Source organism: Apis cerana, linkage group LG11, assembly GCF_029169275.1.
Source record: "Apis cerana isolate GH-2021 linkage group LG11, AcerK_1.0, whole genome shotgun sequence".
Lineage (NCBI taxonomy): Eukaryota > Metazoa > Arthropoda > Insecta > Hymenoptera > Apidae > Apis > Apis cerana.
Window position 1 is genome coordinate 15,297,867 of NC_083862.1, and position 20,007 is coordinate 15,317,873.

At 28.6% G+C, this 20,007-nt stretch overlaps 3 protein-coding genes and 1 long non-coding RNA gene across 14 annotated transcripts; 2 read left to right on the forward strand and 2 right to left on the reverse strand.

Annotated features, from left to right (window-relative positions):
- Positions 1-63: 63 nt before the first annotated feature.
- Positions 64-3,177, forward strand: LOC107994775 (putative uncharacterized protein DDB_G0282133). 2 transcript variants are annotated; one of them, XM_028665567.2, is made up of 4 exons: positions 64-1,765; positions 1,839-2,421; positions 2,532-2,680; positions 2,803-3,177. In XM_028665567.2, the coding sequence occupies exon 1, from the start codon at positions 485-487 to the stop codon at positions 1,649-1,651; it is 1,167 nt and encodes a 388-aa protein (XP_028521368.1). In that variant the 5' UTR covers positions 64-484; the 3' UTR covers positions 1,652-1,765; positions 1,839-2,421; positions 2,532-2,680; positions 2,803-3,177. The 2 variants fall into 2 exon arrangements, with proteins under 2 accessions (XP_028521368.1, XP_016907319.1); XM_017051830.3 differs by having other exon boundaries at positions 1,860-2,421.
- On the reverse strand, positions 3,120-5,630 carry LOC107994767 (uncharacterized protein C19orf47 homolog). The gene is made up of 3 exons (XM_017051819.3): positions 5,210-5,630; positions 4,066-5,130; positions 3,120-3,971 (listed from the first exon to the last, which is right to left on the reverse strand). Exons 1-3 carry the CDS (start codon positions 5,226-5,228, stop codon positions 3,829-3,831), a joined length of 1,227 nt encoding a protein of 408 aa, XP_016907308.1. The 5' UTR covers positions 5,229-5,630; the 3' UTR covers positions 3,120-3,828.
- A 379-nt stretch (positions 5,631-6,009) lies between these two features.
- LOC107994688 (alpha-actinin, sarcomeric) lies at positions 6,010-19,947 on the forward strand. Of its 10 annotated transcripts, XM_017051748.3 has the most exons (12): positions 6,026-7,144; positions 7,524-7,648; positions 13,219-13,453; positions 13,550-13,885; positions 14,122-14,211; positions 14,678-14,763; positions 14,964-15,309; positions 15,382-15,658; positions 15,759-15,930; positions 16,015-16,680; positions 16,792-17,088; positions 17,179-19,947. In XM_017051748.3, exons 2-12 carry the CDS (start codon positions 7,547-7,549, stop codon positions 17,335-17,337), a joined length of 2,766 nt encoding a protein of 921 aa, XP_016907237.1. In that variant the 5' UTR covers positions 6,026-7,144; positions 7,524-7,546; the 3' UTR covers positions 17,338-19,947. The 10 variants fall into 10 exon arrangements, with proteins under 10 accessions (XP_061938446.1, XP_016907195.1, XP_016907203.1 ...); XM_062082462.1 differs by lacking the exon at positions 14,122-14,211 and having other exon boundaries at positions 6,010-6,243; XM_017051706.3 differs by lacking the exon at positions 14,678-14,763 and having other exon boundaries at positions 6,015-6,243; positions 14,122-14,207.
- On the reverse strand, positions 7,645-11,344 carry LOC133667019 (uncharacterized). Its single transcript, XR_009832085.1, has 2 exons — positions 8,891-11,344; positions 7,645-8,791 (listed from the first exon to the last, which is right to left on the reverse strand). It is a non-coding gene; the product is annotated as an uncharacterized LOC133667019 (long non-coding RNA).
- Positions 19,948-20,007: the final 60 nt, after the last annotated feature.

Consider the following 20,007-nt stretch of genomic DNA (forward strand, 5'->3'; position numbering starts at 1 on the left):
TTTTCTTGGTTATTATATCATTTAATTATCCCGTTTTTTCATTTAACTAGTAAAATTTAGTCATGAATTACAAGTTCATTCTAGTAGACAGTTCTAGTAGTTTCATTCACATTTTAACTTAAATTTTTAAAAAAATAAATGAAGAATTTTAATTTTAAATATTACTAATAAAATAAGAAAATATAAATATATATTAATCATATCTAAAAATAAAAATGAACTTTTTTTATTGCATATTTACTTACCATTAAATTTGTTACAATATATTTGGGATGGCGCCACTATAAACATCACATTTAGAGATTCAAGATTGCGTACTATTGTAGTATGTTTATATTGGGCTAAATACAATTGGGTGGAAGAAATTGCGTATTTTCTGACGTACACGATAACGAATCATTAATTTGTACAGTAATATTGATATTACGATTTTGGATTGTTTTCACAAAATTTTTCTATTCATCATAGCTATCACCATAAATTGATGTCTTCAACAATGTCAGGAAAGTTACGAGGAAATAATATTAAGTGGGGAAATTCATCAGAAGAAAATAATACATATGAATCAAAATATAAAATGAGGTTGAGAGAATCATTAAGGAATACGCAACAACCAGCTGTAACTGAGAGTGAAACTCTTGTAGAACCACGAAAGCGAGGCCGTGGTCCTTCTAAAAGACCTTGCCTTAATAGAAATGCTTTAATGGCTCGAGAAAATCGACTTAGGAAAAAAGCATATTTAGAGAAGATAGAAAATAAACTATCATTTTATCAGCAAGAGAACAAGAATTTAGTAAATATTATAAAAAAACAAGGTATTGATATCAAACGATTAAGTGGTGAAGTTGCTTATTTAAAGAGTGTATTAAACAATAATACCAGTATTACTACATTGCTAAGAACAATCAATGATGGCCTTCAAAAAATTAGTACACAAAAAAAGAATTCATTGAATTCAAATCATGTTTCTGAATATTCAAGTGAATTAAATACGCAACATAAATGTACATGTTATACAAATGTAAAAGATAATATATTAAATAATCAAAATACCAATATATTTATTACAAATGTCAATAATGATTCATTGACAGAACATAATACAACTGAAGATTCTAATAGTGAATCTTATATTAATTCTCAGAAGAGATTTGCTTGTAAAAATTCAAGCATTGATAAAATTTCTTCATCTTTCTTAGATTCAGATCATACTTATATTGTTTCCAAAAATATTGAAGTTGACAATAAATGCAACCTTCAAAATAAAAATGTAACAGACACAATAACATCAACTACTAATATAACATCTGATGATAATTATATGGATAATACAAAAGATTTGGATAATTTATTACCAATTGGTCAAACAGATTTGTCCAGTGTAGATGAAAAGAAAGATATTGATACCATTGGTATCGATTTTGATCAATTATCTTCTTTTAATATGGATATATTTGAAGATCTTCCCAAATGTGATGAAATGATGAATACAGTAGACAATTTAAATGATGCATCTAATCTTTTCACTGCAGAAGAAATATCTCAAACTTTAGATAATACAGGAATCTGTCTTCATGTTAATTCAGACAAAGTATCTTTAGAATTTTGTTCCATTTGTCATTTAAATAGTAAGAATTCGGGATCAAATTGAAGGGGGAATTGATCATAATTATTATAAGTTCACTCAATGATGAGTCACAGAAGAGGTTTACCAAAGATTTTGGAAATATTTCTCGATCAGTGGAATATAAAAAAATTAATGAAAGTAATATTATTTTAATAATTATTGAATATAATTATACAAGAAATTATTGTATAAATTATTGTATTTATAATAGTGGATATACTAATATTTTCAGGTGTATCAAGAAGATGTATGTCAGCATCATATTGCCTATCTCTTGCTGAATCATCGTAGAAATATTTCTCACATGGAGCGAAAGTTGCGTTATTAGTATTTATACTATTTATGTATATAACATGCGCATATGTGTATATACACATCGCATATATGTAATATGCATATATATGTGTATATATGTACATATAAGTTATGTTCCATATATGCATATAATCAATAATAATATATATGTATATGCATATATATCTTTTTATTTTATAAATAATAAATTTTTTTATGTAATTTTAAATTATCATTAATAATATGTAATAGTATAAAATACTTTTGTCGAAGGTTACTTCATTGCTGCTTTTCAATAATGGTATTTAATAACATAAAAATTGTTTTTGGAAGAAATATTTATTATGTCTGATTTTAATAGTTATAAAATATGAAACTCTTGCCTACTATGTATAATATTAAATCGTAACACTTCTGTTCCTCTGAAAATATAATTATTTATTTTTTACAGGATAGTGTACCACTTGGCATTGATTTGCTAGCAACAATCGTGCAAAAAGGTAGGCATTATTGTAATTTTATTAATATAATTCAAAATATATTTAAAATTAAAAAACATAGTATATATAAATTATGTTAATTTAATAACAAATATATTTATTTTATCTAGTTGAGCTTTGGCATATCTGACACATTCTTATCTTTATCATTTGGTGTTACATAGTATTTTGGAGCAATTACAATTAGAACTTATTGGAAAAGTATATGGAATCATGATCGCCCCCTTCTCTTAATATAAAGTATATAATTAATAAACAGGTTGAGTATGATTGATAAATTGATACTCGTTTTTTATATTGAAACAACATTGTATTACTGTTAATATATATACAATTTATTAGTAATTATAAATATTAATTTTGAATTTTTATAATTTTCAGCTGCATCGCAAGGATTTTCAACCAATATGGAACATTCCATCCACTGATCGAGTTTTATGGTAATTGAAATTGAAATTAAAAAATTAAATAATTAAGTAATATAAAATATTTTTCATAAATTATATAGTATAAATTAGAAGCTTACAAGATTGAAAATCTTATTCCTTCTGATTCTTCATAATTTTTCATAATGAAAAATTGTATTGTATTAATTATAACAAAATTATGCGATAAGACAAAATATTTTAATATTAAGTCTTTTAGGATAAGTAAAAAAACATATTTTTTTTGTTTCTGGAGGAAAAGAAGTGTATCGATTCTCTTATTGTTACAATATATGTATTTTTGTTTTAATACATACGATATTTTTATATATTTTTATTATAAATTATTTATTGATAACATACAAACATACATTTGAAAATTATATAAATTATAGATGTAAATTACGTATTACTCTGTTGATTTAAGTATTTTGTAATTTCTAATGAAAATTATAAGTTGTTTTGTATAAAAATTTGTTACTTGTTTATAATAAACCTATTGATATTAACTTTTTTTACATATATTAACAATTAAATTTTGTATTTTTTTTCTTTACTTACATTTATACAATTACATTTTAAAATTATATCAATGATTTTATTATAAAACATATTATAATTTTTATGTACTTCATTAAATTAAAACGCGTTCATTTCTGTTGTAATTGCAAGATATTTTTTATATTGTAAATTGTATGATATTTACAAATTCTTTTTATTGCAAACTGAGAGAGAAATAAATTCTTCAATTTGTTAAAAAATGTTAATAATCTAATTTTTTTAAAATAATTTTGGTATTTAATTTTTCTCTCCTTAATTAACATAACTTAATAATCATTTTTTTTCTTATCTTCATTTATGTAGTAGGAAACTATAAACTTTGTACAAAGAATTTCTGATCACAACATATATATGTATATATATATATATATATATATGTATATTAATTTAATAAGAAACAGATAAATGTATAAATGATTATTCAAATTCCAAGGCGACTAAATACATCTGGTTTTTTTACATGTGCCACTGTCGTAATTCTATCGAAAGTTACTTGTTTAGCACCGTTTGTTTTAATTACTCCTAAACGTGCTTTTGCCGGTATCGAAGTTAATCTTTCTGAAGCTGTAAGAAATATTTCAAAAGAATTAAAAATTTTTTACAATAAAAAAAGTTATAGAAAGTTAAAAAAAAATGCTATTAATGCTAAATCATATACCTAATTTTCCAGATGTAATATTGGATTTTATTATTCTGTTATCTCTTGAAGATGTATTAAAAGAAATTCTTTTAGTTGTTTTTACTAATTGTGTAACATTATTAGACATAACTTTTCTATTTGCTTCTTGATCAGCTCGCATTGTGCCCATATTTTTTTTTACAACTTTATTTGTTGTAAGAATTGAAGTTCTTGAACTAGGACTTCTAGTTTTTAATATTCCTGTATTATTTGTTCCATTTTTTAATATACCTGTTTGAATCATGGTATTGTCTTTTTTCGCATCTTTATCTCCTAATCGATTAAAAACACTTACAGATCTTTTAAAAACATCTTTTCCTAATCCAGTAATATTAAATGTTGGTAATGTTTCAGTTGGATTTGTTGTACTAGTTACAGAGCTATCACCCAACCTATCAAATACAGTTCGTTTTTGTTCAGATTTTTTAAGAATTTGTTGACTTCTAGATGTTGATCCTTTTGGAAGTATTATAGTATATCCAACTTTATTATCTTTATTGTCAAGTGATTTTATTTTTTTAGATGATTCTTGCCATTCATCTTCATTATTACTATCAAATTCATTATCTTCTTTCAATTTTCTTTTAAGAATAGTTTGTTTCTTTTGATTAGCTAAATCAGTAATTATTTCACCTGATGTCGATATAGGTTTTTTAGGAATAACAGTTTTTTTAACTGAACTGGTTGGAATTTTAACAATCTTCTTTGTAGTTAATATATCAGATTTAAGTTTAGAAGTAATTATTTTAGAAGTAGAACTAGTTGCCTTAGTGGCTACTTTTTTAACTATTGGTTTGGGTGTTCCAACATTATCCTCTGTATCAACTAAGAATCTTTCACATGTTGTTTCTTCAACCACTTTTTTTGCATATCTCAAAATAGCAATCATATCTCCCATTAAAGTAATTCCCATTTCTTTGAGACTAGGTTTGTCTAAGTCAGGTAACATGTCTGGTTTAATACGATTATTGGAAAACACAACTGCATGCTTTGTAGCTACATCTTGGGGAAATCCTGCTCCTTTAAAAAATTTTACCCAATATGCTATAAAAAGAAATAGTAACTACAATGATGATTTTTGAACAAAAGAAAAATTAATTAGATTGTAGAAAATTTTAAATACCTGATAATGATGATGCCATTTTTACCGGTTAGGTTATTTATATTACTTAATGAACAATAATATTTTATAAATAATTTCCTACGTTAAATATAAATCGTTCACAAAAAAAAATTAATTATATTATTTTACATATTTTACAAAATTTATTATTCCTTACGCAACTTCACTCAAAATAAAGAATATTTTCATAAACGAATATACGATATCGTTTAGACTATATAAATGATAAGAAACGTTCAATTATAATTTTTTTGATAAATATATCATAAAATATAGTTAAAAAGTGATAATAAACATCGGTATTCCATTTCTTGAAGCTTCAAAACTATTCACGTTCATTCCCGTATATAAATCTATATGTATACAAAGCTAAATGCATGAGTGAATTAAAATACTCAGATGAAAGTTTATAGAAAAGTTACACGTAGCGACATCGTTGACAAATATGAGTACTAATACTTATTTTCACTGATGAAATAAAATTATTTTTATATTTTTAAATTTTTTATAAAAAAATTTTTTATAAAATGTATATATATGTACATATACATAATATATATAATTTTATATAAAAAAAATTATAAATTTATAATAAAATTGTAATTCATTAATTTTATATAATACATAATAAAAATGTATATATAATTTATAATAATATAAAATTCATTATAATTTATTACTAGAAAATATATATTACTACTATTTTTTAAATTGGAAATAATAAATAATAAAAAATTTCAAAATAAGTAAGAAATAAAAAATTGTGATTTAGAAGAAATAGATGTAATTGTTGCCGTTCTAGATATAAAATGTTTATGTTTGCTCGTCCGTGAAGTTTCGGAGGAATGGTGTTGCTCTCGTTGTTTTGGGAATTTCACGCGAATTATCGTACTATTTTTATCGTGTGTGGGTGAATCAGGTGTCTTCGTCGTCTTTGATACTATTTTCGATATCTTCGTATTCTCTAAGTCGTTTGCTGGGCGAGATTCGCGTTTAAAAGAAGAACGGAGGTTAGTTTCGGCAGATGTATTGGGGTATGTAGTTTTCTATGAAACTTAGTTTTAAATGGTTTTGAAACAGATTAATAAATATAACAAGATTTTATTATATTGTAAAAATCTTATGAAACTACTTCATTCATTCATCATAAAATTTTATTTAAATGAAATTTATTATGTTTCAAATTACATATCATTTCTTTTCATTTTAATCAATTGTATGCGTTTTGAACAAAAATAATATTCTAATAGTAAATGAATGAAATTCTTTTTCATTTGATTTTTGAATATAATTTATGATTATATTATAAAATATTTATTAAATTAAATTACGATTAAATTTTGAATTATAAATAAAGATTCATAATAAAGGTTCATATATAATTTAATAATTAAATTTCATATATATTATATTTTATTTTGTAAAAAAGAAAAATATTATTAAATGCAATAATATGAGATATGAAAGAATGAAAGATAATGTACATATATATATTCTGATAAAGACATATGTATTTTGTTAATTAATGGAATTTTCAATTTATCATGTATTTATATATTATTAGCATATTTTAAATGGATTATAGATAAAATTATAAATAATTCATAGTGATTAAGTATAAAGCCTGTTTCATGAAAACTGAATATTTGAAAGGGTAACGGGGTGTTGGATTAATGGTACGAACAAAATCAGGGAAAGTGAGCGAGTAAGTTAATGTGTAAGAGGAACAAGGAAAAAGTATACAGAGAGAGAGAGAGAGAGAGAGAGAGAGAGAGAGAGAGAGAGAGAGAGAGAGAGAGAGAGAGAGAGAGAGAGAGAGAGAATGTGGGAGGGGAAGCTCGTACGCCGGTGAGCAAATCGAGTGTCAGACTCGTGGCAGAGGGGTCAGCGCGAGAGAAAGAACGACACGAACCGAACGTTTTCTGGACTTAGCGGGTACGTTTTCATGTTACAAAACGTACACCACTTTTCCATTCTGTTATTTCCATTTTTTTCATTTTTTTAAAAAATAATTTATTTTTTCTATTTTTATTTTCATTTTTCCCTTTTTTTACCCTCTTCTATTATTCTATTTAATTGTGCGCGCGTGGATTTCTTATTGCTTTATATTTTATTAAAATTTTATTTTCTTATTAAAAATATATTAAATCATCATGCTTTTTATTATCATACAAGTGTAAGAAAAGTTCGAACAAAATTATCAATCTGGATTATTATCAAAATCATCATATGAAAAACATAGTCAAGTGTTTGTTGATTTTTATATACAGAAATGTCTGTAGCTGTGTCACACAGAAATCATTTACATTTAAAGGAACGTGAAATATCCGCGAAAGGATGAACGACATGGAAGCTTACGGAGACGGATACATGGAGCCAGAAGAAGAATGGGAGAGAGAAGGTCTTTTGGACCCGGCTTGGGAAAAACAGCAGAAAAAGGTAAATTAAGTTTATTCTTTTTCCATTTAATAATATTTTACATATTTTCTTTTATCTTGATAAAAAATTTTAATTCTATTATTATACTGTTCAAAAATAATATGTATGTTTTATTGGATAAATAAATCGGATGTATTTTATTATTATTATACTTTTAGGTATTGTGTATGACAAGAACTTTTGATAAACATAATTAAAAAGGTGTAATTTTTATATTTTGAACATTCATCATTTATGGAACATTTGACTGTTAAATTTTTGAACTACTGTACATAACCTCACGGAACACAATACAATTTTTCAAATACAACAGTGTGAATATATAAAAAGTTGATCCATTGTCTACAATCTTTTCTTAAAAAATGAAAAAGTATGTTTGAAAAAAGTGAAAAAAGTATATTTTGTATTGTAATCATTTTTATTTTATATGAGTTATTAATAATATGTGTTTTTTTCAAAGTTTCTTAATATTATCTAACAGTTAAATCAATTGCATCTTTTGATAAAAATTTAATCAGTTTTGAGTTTTAGTTTCATTTATAGAATTGATAGAAAATTCATAGAAAAATGTAATTGCTTTATGATTTTTTTCAGCATTTAGAAATTACATTCTAATTATATATCTGAAATTATATATTTTTTGCTTCTTTGTTAATTTTATTATTTACATTTATATATAATATTTTGAAATGTCTCGTAAAAATATTGGAATGCAAAATATTTTTGATTGACAATGGATTTCTTTACACAATTCACAAATGAAAATTTCGATTTACGATATATGAAGAGATAATCACGCTATAAGAATTATTCGAACAAGGTAGAAGGAAGATAGATTAATACGGTGTGAATTGATAAAATGGAACAGCTTCAAGTACGCGTTGAAAATGTTTTCTTCATTTTTGGCAGAGGCTCAAGGCTCTCAGGTCTGACTCGATTACATATGATGCTAAACCGCAGCCCTTTGGATTGTATTTTCAGACTTTATGATAAAAATAATCGAGCACTGAATCACTTGGAGGCATGGTAATTTCGTTGATATTTCTTGAGTTTTAAAGAATTTCATCCGATATCATTGTTTAAAATACTGATTGTATACAATTATTACAGAAGGATATTTGACAATTGGTTCTGCAAATTAAACTGAAATAGAATTCGCATAGAATTAGTTATTGTTCTTATGAAATTATGGTCATTAAATTTTATTTTCTTGTTTCTATTTTTTCAAATCGGACTTTTTACCTGAATATCAATCTTATCTTGTATTTCACGTGTTTATGTCAGTACATCGATAATAAGTATTTCTATTGATGATTTATCATGAATCCGGAATAAATAATAATATTTTAATGTTATTAATAATGCTATTCGAATTTAAAATTTTTACATATCTACTGATTATTTAATATTGTAAAAATAGAAATTTTCAATCTGAATATTTTTATTTTCTTTATATAAATTTATGTCGTGGTTTGTATATTCAATAAGAGTTTTATCAATATTTTCATTTATAAATAGTAGATATAATTCTTAGAATATTCCATGTATCTTTCATATAACGAATAGATAAATGAATATATATGGATTATTGATTATTGATTAATTGTTAAATGTATAATTTTTTATAAAATTTCGAATATATTATATATTCGAATACTTCCCCTTATTTCGTAATTTCTATTTGATTTTATCCTCTATTCTTAGCTTAAAGGAATTAACTTTAGTTATTCTCTCGTATATCAATTATCGTTTTTCGTTACTGAAAATTTTTCATCGCTGGATAATTTAAAAACAATTTGATTTTAATATCGCAGGCTTTGATCAATATTCAGGATTTCATCATAAATTGTATCCTATACGATTGAAGAAATTAACGATCGTTATAGCGAAACGCATCTACGTAGAAATGTGTTGCGTGGAATCGTCGAAGGTTATGGAATCGCTTATCTAACTGGTTACTTATTACTGTCAACTGGTCACTAGTATCGCAATGCGATACGGTGGGACTCCGCTATGGTTTGTCAGGGATATGCGGCATCGATGTATGCAATACTTTCATCGTTGTTTCCGTTCGCACAGCGTCTGACTTTATCGTATAAATAGACGATATATATAGATATTGCAACCAGCCGAAGACATCTATCATAGCCGAGGTCCATATCCTCTTTGATTAATTGCCATTTTCAAACTTAACCGGTGTTTAACCTTTCCCAATACATTGTTATATATATTTATTAAACTATTGTATTAAACTTTTCAAGTTTCCTCATCTATTTCGGTTATAAATACAAATATCTAGATCTATTTCTTTTTATTTATTAGTAATATAGTTCCAAGAAGAGTTTCATATAATTATTTCATACGGTTAGAGGAGAAGAGAAATATTATTAAAAGAAAATCGAAAAAGTTGCGAGTGACACGGGGCGATCGATCGATTTCTTCCTTGATGCGAATGAGAAGATCGTTAACCTTTGAGAAGTTTCGGCTGTGCGCCAAATCTTAGATTGGAATCGGGTGACCCATACTATACTATGCACCAGTAAGCCGATTGTTATGCGATGATAAGTTCCGCACGCGCGAAACACTTTTCTATCCTCTGTTTATTACCGATTCGATGATTATACTTCGTTAAAATGCAATTCGACACCCACGATTCGCTATTTTCAGTCGACTATTTCGTCGTTCGCAAAGGTCGAACGATAATTACGCGATAATAATCTACGCTTAATGTTAAACCGGTTGGAATAGTTTCTTTGAATGAATTTTCAGTATTTCCGTCCGCTCCCTTGATACTGTCCGTAAATAGAACGTCGACCATGATGTTTTTCGTTACGTATGATACTCCAGACTTATTTTCGACACTGCGCGCTCAGAAAATGAAAATGATCGTACCGTAATATCTTTTTCCTTGGGATTCTTTTACCTGAACTGCTCACGTCACGTACAATCGCGAAAGTTCCCGCGGTCGATTAGCTCGCGACATCGAGCTATCGAACGATAGATTCCACAGAAGACAAGCAGAACGATCGTTTTCTATCGAAGATCTCTTTCGTCAAAAGCATTCAACTTTGTTGTATATACATACAATCGTTACTATTTACAACCGACTACATAGGCTACCTGTTGATCTGTTTTCCAAAACTCGTTTCTACATACATCAAGATTGATATATATCGATAGAGTGGCGCGATAATTTACGATATGTCAGCAATAAATTACATCAATTCTCGTCAATATTTTTTATGATAATTTTATTGTGCGATCGTCACGTGTATCATAAGTAAAACTTGCCAATTGGATTCCTCAATCTCAATATTTTATCTCACATTTTGGCCTTAGGTTGATGTATTTCAAGGTGAAGCAAAATTGCGTAAAAAGCTTCATTAATTGATTTGATAATTATTCACTGACGATGAATTTCATATATTATATCGTTTAAAATATGGTAAAATAGGAGAAAAAATAGGAGAAGAATTTGTGCACTTTGGTATCTTCTTTTTAGCTTACGGAAGTTCGATACGGATAAAAATTCAATGTTGAATTTAAGAATAGACATAAATTGCAAGCATGTTCACGCGCGATATTTAGAATTTGGGTTACGTGAATTATGTGCATCGTATTCAAGCCGTTTCATGTTTAACTGCGTTTATTTTTGGTATCAGTGCAGGTAGATGTAAAAATATTAATAAATGTAAAAATGTATGATTATTCAAGTTTTATATATATATATATATATATATATATTTTTTTTTTTCTTTCGTAAGATACGATTGTCGCAATTAATTAACGATTTGATTAAAAAAAGAGAAAAAAAAATTGATTAGATGGCGCAAAAATACGTAACACGTGATTTTTGCAATAGATCGATCGATAATAAAGTATCATAGAAATCGTTTGTGTTTATAACGTCGTGTCATTAACACACCGCCACGTGAGACATTCCTTTCATTTATAGAAGGATAGAGATGAGTCACGAATGTAAGTAAAGAAAGCCTCGTAATACATTGTTATTCTGCAATTATAACTGTTTGTTTACATAATTCGATATTCGTTTTAATTTTTGTAAAGCTACCATTTACATAATAGAGTTTGCTGGGTCGGTAATATTTCTAACCTTTTCTATTATGCAATTATACAGGGGAAAAAAACAAAACGTTATAGATATTTATAGAATTATAGGAATGATTGCGTTAGAAAAGGTTACGAGATCATAAAATGTTTTTGAATTCTCACGAAACGTATTTTTGAAACAGAATTTGGTTACCCACGAGAAATGTGATCATGATTCTCATGCATATAGATATATATCGGATATTATATCAGCGAATAAATTTAATCCCTTAATAATTTTTGTATCATTCGATATAATTCTTAACAAAATTCAAAGATTCGTGCGTTATTTCTTTCGATTTAATATATTTTTTTTTGTTTTTCACTAAATTTTTTACTTATCGGTTAAATTAGAGACGTCGATAAGCTTGAGTTATATAAATAAACGCCGATAATTGAACTAAAGACCGAATAGATAATGCGTTAACTGTAAATAAAAAAATATCAATTTAATATTCTTATCGAAAATAAAATGGATCAGAATGTTTTCGAAATGCTTAGGCGCTCAGCGCGGGAGGAGTCAATGTTTTACAAATAGATCTTAGAGCGCTCGTACAAGTTAAGGTGGCTCATGTCCAATTTTGGCCGGTCGCGCTTCACGCTACCCGTATTAAATTTCAGACAATATTTTTCTCTTTCTGTTTTATATTTCTTTAAAAAAACTTCACAAATGCCGATTCATAATTTTTTCAAGTTCTCATGCATTTTGTTAACGATGTATAATTCATATCTTAACGATATTATTTATCTATAATGTTATAAAAATTTTCATAATATGTTTCCATAATATTTATTATTTTGTTATAAATGTATTATGATTAAAAGTACATAATTTTTGATAAACGTAATAATAATAAAATTTTTTTTTAATAATAATAAAAATAATTCATTAAAATTATTTACATTATTTATATTATTTTTCTAATTATATTTCAAATGAAATTATAATGAAATTGGTAAATTGTTCTAAGATTTGTGTATTTTCATTAATATTATAATATACGTTTAGTAAAAAGATGACGAAGAAACATTTATGTTCTATAATTATGCTTTCATAATTTCAATATTTTGATTCTAACAAATAAATATTTAATTTTCAAAATATAATAAATTGGATTGATTAATCGTGAAATGGAAAACATTTTGCTTATTGTTTAGATTTATCGAATTTTTTGTTACAAGATATCAAGGGTTTGAAAATCTTTAGTCTGGCCAATAGGAAGAACAATTTAAGAACCGGGACAGAAGATATATATAGCAAGAGTGATTGGGGTCGTTACTAAAATATACACTAAGTAGCAGTCAAGCTCAATTCTTCATTTTAAAATCTTTTTAAAACCATGAAACATTGATTTATTTAATTTAATTTGGATTTTGTATCATATTTATTATAATAATATTTATTAGTCCATCAATAATATCATATTTCAATGTACGTATATACATATTTATACTTTCAGACATTCACAGCATGGTGCAATTCGCATCTTCGCAAAGCGGGAACCGCCATAGAATCGATCGAGGAGGATTTTAGAAATGGACTGAAATTAATGTTACTGCTCGAGGTAATTTCTGGCGAAACACTTCCAAGACCGGACAGAGGAAAGATGAGGTTCCACAAGATTGCAAATGTGAACAAAGCTCTTGATTATATTGCCAGTAAAGGCGTAAAATTAGTATCTATTGGAGCAGAGGGTAAATATTTAGGATCGTTATTCGTTTCACACAATTATATTGTAACCAACGAGTTTGTAAATTTAATTAATTTAATTATTTATAATTCTCGAATAGAAATTGTGGATGGCAATTTGAAGATGACATTGGGTATGATCTGGACCATTATATTAAGATTTGCTATTCAAGATATTTCCGTGGAGGAAATGACTGCTAAGGAAGGTCTTCTACTGTGGTGCCAGCGAAAAACTGCACCGTATAAAAATGTCAATGTTCAAAACTTCCATCTGTCGTTCAAGGATGGCTTGGCGTTTTGCGCTCTTATTCATCGTCATCGACCGGATCTTATCGATTATAATAAACTTAGCAAGGATAATCCTTTAGAGAATTTGAACACTGCCTTCGATGTTGCTGAAAAATATCTCGACATTCCTCGTATGTTAGATCCCGATGGTAAGTACACGTTTGTTTAATCCTTCAAAAAAATGTTTTATCAAAGCAATAGAAAACAAAAAATTTCAAACTATATATAAATATCTTGTCGCGATGTTAACGCGAGAGGTTAACTTTTTTAACCTATACTTTAGGCATTTTCTTGGCGTTTAGGATGGAAATACGATGAAGTGAGCTTTCACTATTTCATTAAAACGTACAAATTCTTAATGTTATATTCCCTTAATATCATATAGATTTGATCAACACACCCAAGCCAGATGAGCGTGCAATCATGACGTACGTGTCCTGCTACTACCACGCGTTCCAAGGTGCTCAGCAGGTCAGCGTAAAGAAATGCGTGTTGTTCCCTTACTTTGGTTACAAAATGACCTGTGCTCTTTCACTCTTTTACTAATACTAATACATTACGATCGTTTGCTTACACTTAACAGTGTTTCGTTATGCTAATTTCATTGTATAACTGTTATGATTGTTTATTGTTCCAAATGTTACATACTTTTACAAAAAAAAAAAAAAGTCTTTTTTTAAGATTTTTTTTTTTATTTAACTGTATGTATATAATTTTTTTTTATCACTCCTATAGTGTACATGACCATGATGTTATTAACTAGAGACAATTATTACATATCTTTCTAGTATATCTTTCAATTATTATCGAACGAATTATTACGATTATCGAAGTATCGATAGAAAAAAAAGAAAAAAAAGAAAAAAACAAAAAAATTTTTCGATGGACACTTTTATGCTAACATTGCATGGTTTGAGTTTTCCGAATGTGTTTTTTTTTAGATATGCGAAATACAGCAATGCCTGATGAACGAGCTGTGATGACCTACGTTTCTTCGTACTACCACTGTTTTAGCGGTGCGCAAAAGGTGTGTGATTGCAAAAATTAACCAATAATAATAAACTATCGCATAAATAATTCGATCGATTGAATTGAATTTCAATCAAAGAAATACGAATGTGTTCAAAACAATGAATATATATATATATATATAAAAGAAAATTTATTTTTCTGTTTGATTTTGTTTTCTTTTTTAATTAACATATATATATTTATATTACAATATAGGCAGAGACAGCCGCGAATAGAATATGCAAAGTTCTGAAAGTGAATCAGGAAAACGAAAGGCTGATGGAAGAATACGAACGTCTGGCGTCTGATTTGTTGGAGTGGATCAGGCGAACTATGCCTTGGTTGGCTAGTCGACAGACCGACAACTCCCTTGCCGGTTGCCAGAAGAAATTGGAAGAATATAGAACGTATCGTCGTAAGCACAAACCACCCCGGGTCGAGCAAAAGGCTAAACTGGAAACGAATTTCAATACTTTGCAAACGAAATTGAGATTGAGCAATCGACCTGCTTATATGCCAACAGAGGGGAAAATGGTATCCGATATAAATAAGGCTTGGAAAGGTGAAACATTCGATTTTGAATATACATATTTTCTTTTTTATTAAAAAGTATTAAGATTCGATTCGTTCGTAGGTTTGGAGTTGGCAGAGAAATCGTTCGAAGAGTGGCTGTTGTCCGAAATGATGCGTCTCGAACGCTTGGAACATTTGGCTCAGAAATTCAAGCACAAAGCTGATGCGCACGAAGAATGGACAGCAGGAAAGGAAGAGATGCTTACGTCGCAACACTTCCGACAATGCAAGCTCAACGAACTCAAAGCTTTGAAGAAAAAGCACGAAGCTTTCGAATCGGACCTTGCTGCTCATCAGGATCGCGTAGAGCAGATAGCCGCTATCGCTCAAGAGCTCAAGTACGTGGAATATTTGTGATGATCCTGTGAGAGGCGATGGGATCTTTTCCGGCGAGGAACAAATACGAATCGTGTCTTTTCTTTCTTTCTCTTTTTTCAGCACTCTGGAATATCACGATAGCGCGTCCGTTAATGCTAGGTGTCAACGAATTTGCGATCAGTGGGATCGTTTGGGTACTCTTACCCAACGTAGGCGTCAAGCGCTAGACGAAGCTGAGCGTATTCTTGAAAAGATCGACGTTCTGCATTTGGAATTTGCTAAGCGGGCTGCTGTGAGTTCATTTTGTCGCCATTTTATGTTATGTATTTAAAAAAATGTATGTAAACGTATTTAATTGTCGTTATATGATCCCCAGCCGTTTAATAACTGGTTGGACGGAACCAGGGAAGATTTAGTAGATATGTTCATCGTCCACACGATGGAGGAGATTCAAGGATTGATGGATGCTCACGCGGCGTTTAAAGCAACTCTGGGCGAGGCTGATAAGGAATACAACGCTATCGTGGGATTGGTGCGCGAGGTCGAGTCGATAGTGAAACAATTCCAAATCCCTGGTGGCCTTGAAAATCCGTACACCACCCTAACTGCTTTGGATCTTACGAAGAAATGGAGCGATGTCAGGCAACTTGTACCTCAACGCGATGGTACGCTTCAAGCGGAGCTTCGTAAACAACAGAACAACGAATTGCTTCGACGACAATTTGCTGAGAAAGCTAATGCAGTCGGGCCCTGGATAGAACGCCAATTGGACGCAGTTACAGCTATCGGCCTCGGTCTTCAGGGTACTCTGGAAGACCAACTGCATCGTTTGAAAGAATACGAACAGGCAGTTTATCAGTACAAAGTTCATCTTGAAGAACTCGAAAAGATTCATCAAGCTGTTCAAGAGGGTATGATATTTGAGAACCGATATACTCAATACACCATGGAGACATTACGCGTTGGATGGGAACAATTACTCACCTCTATAAATCGTAATATCAACGAGGTCGAAAATCAAATTCTTACCAGAGATTCGAAGGTGAGTTTTTTTTTTTCTTTTTTAAGAATTGTAATTTATTATTTTTCTCGTAGTAATATAAATACTCGTATAAATTTAACGTATATATATATATATATATATATATTACAGGGTATTACGCAAGAACAACTTAACGAATTTCGTAGTAGTTTCAATCATTTCGATAAGAATCGTACAGGTAGATTGGCTCCTGATGAATTCAAGTCTTGTCTCGTTTCACTTGGATATTCTATTGGGAAGGATAGGCAAGGCGATATCGATTTCCAACGTATCCTAGCCATTGTTGATCCAAATAATTCTGGTTACGTACACTTTGATGCGTTCCTAGACTTTATGACCCGTGAGTCCACCGATACGGATACGGCTGAACAAGTTATCGATAGTTTCCGTATACTTGCCGGAGACAAGGTTTGCAATGCTTTTATTTATATAATAAAAAAGTATAATATCATTTCACAAGACACAAATTAATTATTGCTAATTCGTATATTCGTTTAGCCGTACATCTTGGCAGATGAATTGAGAAGAGAATTGCCACCTGATCAGGCTGAGTATTGTATTCAACGAATGCCACCTTATAAAGGACCGAACGCAATTCCTGGGGCATTAGATTATCGTTCGTTCTCTACTGCTCTATATGGTGAATCGGATTTGTAAAGATGACGTGTTAAAAATTGAGAGAACTTTTGGATGATTTCCATTTAAAAAAAAGAAAAAAGAAAAAAAAACGGATCAAATGTTATTTGAAACATTCGTCACGTTTCTGATGCATCTTTATGAATTAAGAATCTCAATACGATAAAAAAAAAAAAATAGCCTAGCATAAAAAGATATAATGTTCAAAACGATAAAAAGGGTCTAATTTGTTTATACGTGTCACGAGTGTTAGCAATTTTTTATTCGTGATATTTTTTTAACGTAAAGGAACCTGAGAGCTGAATCGATAAACTTTGATGAACACCGTTACGATGTCTGTCATTGTTGCGAAATAAAAGATCGATAATGCTCGATAAAGAGGGGTCCGTACTTAAATAAATAAGCCTGTACAGTGACAATAAATGTACAATTTTTAGATACCTTAACGTTAAAAGAATAGCACACAATCAAATACATCAAGTTCTTCTAGAACGTTTGCTTCTTGCCTATGTCTGCGATGAGTCCTATAATTAGTAAGTTAATATTTCAATTGTATATAAACATGTCCGAGAAGTCACACGAGTATCAGTAATAGAGACAAATAATAAGCATTTCCTTTTCGCAAGCGTTCCAGAAAAGGATAAAACTATACTGTTCCATATAAATGAATATTGTATTAAAATGAGCAATTTAATTAAATGGTTTATTATGTACAATTTATTACGTGCGCCGATATTGCAGCCTTACACATATTATTAAGAGAGAAATCATATATATAATATATATAGTTTATCGATAATATTTGTATGGTTTTGACAAAGATGAATTGAATTCAAATGTTTTTATCAAATATAATTTAATTTTCTTTTGATTCATCTAAGTGAAACGATTATTTCAATTATATTTAAATAACGTGATACGAGACATGTGTCTCACAGTTCCTAAATGCAATTTTGTAAATCGATTAATTTTTTTATTACTTTCAATTTTAAAATGAATTTTTTTTTTTTTTTTTGTCAAAAGAAATAGACATAATTCAAGCATAAGGCGCAAATCGATGTTCGTAAAATAAAGCGAAAATTCATGATATGTGTATAAATTAAGGTTATTAACGATGTAAACGAATTTTTGAAAATACGTACGTACGTGCGAAACGACCTTCTCGCTAAGGATCCAGAAAAATAATTACTCGAAATCGAATATAATTGTTCATATTTTTTTATAATTAAGCGGTGTTACGAATTCTTGAACGAGAAAACCGCTTTTATCTTTTTTTTTTTTTTTTTCTCTCTCGTAAATCGCATATTAAATAATGCGAAACGAATGCTAAAGAAAGCAAATTATTTATTTATTTTGAATGAAATAATTATTTATTATTGTTCCGATATAATTAATTACCGTAGTAAACGAAGCCACTTTTTCAAAGTATTTATTTTTATAAATATTTGAGAGAAGTGAAGATAAACGAAAGGCCACTGTAATATAAGAATTATTATTGTAAAATTTCCAAATAGCAACCGCCATTTTTCTTGTGTCATGTGTATTAGATCACACAATTTATATTCAACAGCCTAAAATATTTCATCATTTAATCGAATCATTGTCGTCCAATATCATTATGTTATCTCAATGCCATGGAAGACGCTCGTGTGTGAAATGCAATTATTCGAGAAAAGAGAAAAAGTACACGGTATACTTTTTTTTTTCTTGCTTGGAACTTAGTGCTTCTTCAATCTATCTATCTTAACGCGTTTTGCGAGTTCACAGTAATTTCTTTATTTTCGTTAAAAAAAATGTTATTATATTGGGCTTTTTATAGGGATAAAAAAAAATATATAAAAAGAACTGGAAAGATCTACCGATCTACCAAACACTATACAAGTTCAAGTATATGTTGTAAACACATAAAAAATATACAAATATACACACGCACACGCACATACGCACATATACACAACATATGTATATATATACATACATACATACATATATATATATACTCACGTACAACACATATACATATCCATGGATGAAGTTATGAACATTCGTAATATGAAAACGTAATTAATTTAAAAATCACTTAATATGTGTTCAATGTATGTATATGCCGAAAGAAATCTTTCCAAAAAAATCAAATTTTCGATATGTTCAATATCGTATTGTGTACACATATACATTCTCATTAATAATCACATGTATGCATAATTATTATAATTCTTATAATTTTACATTAATTTAATATAATATTTACAATTTTAATTTGTTTCAAACATCAGCTCGACAATCGTATCATATTTTTCATGTAACACTTGTCGACTTTACTACTTTTGTTTTATCAATTTCATCTCCCTCAGCTAGATTAATAACAAAAAAAAAAGTATTATAAAATATCAAGCTAGGAGAAAAAAAAATAAAGGTCTTTGAAGAGAGAGCGAGAGCGAGAGCGCGAGCGAGCGAGCGAGAGAGAGAGAGAGAGAGAATGAAGACCGTTCAAATTTTGTATTGAAAAAAAAAAAAAGCGTAAAGATTGGGTATAATTGTTTTTAACGTATCCTAGTATGCGTCATATCAAGTGGGCGAAATAATAACAAAAAATATTTAAATAAAAATTTCTAACAGTGTGGTTAAAAATGGATGTTTTTATTCCAAATACAAAATGTATTGTATATATAAATATATATATAAATATAT

Bases quoted from the DNA above. Each gene is read 5' to 3' on its own strand.
- LOC107994775 (XM_028665567.2), top strand. From the start codon at position 485: ATGTCTTCAACAATGTCAGGAAAGTTACGAGGAAATAATATTAAGTGG.
- LOC107994767 (XM_017051819.3), bottom strand. The intron at 3,972-4,065 runs GTATATGATTTA...TATTTCTTACAG, and splicing joins TATTACATCTGGAAAATTAG to CTTCAGAAAGATTAACTTCG.
- LOC107994688 (XM_017051748.3), top strand. From the start codon at position 7,547: ATGAACGACATGGAAGCTTACGGAGACGGATACATGGAGCCAGAAGAA. The intron at 13,886-14,121 runs GTAAGTACACGT...AATATCATATAG, and splicing joins TCGTATGTTAGATCCCGATG to ATTTGATCAACACACCCAAG. The intron at 16,681-16,791 runs GTGAGTTTTTTT...TATATATTACAG, and splicing joins TTCTTACCAGAGATTCGAAG to GGTATTACGCAAGAACAACT.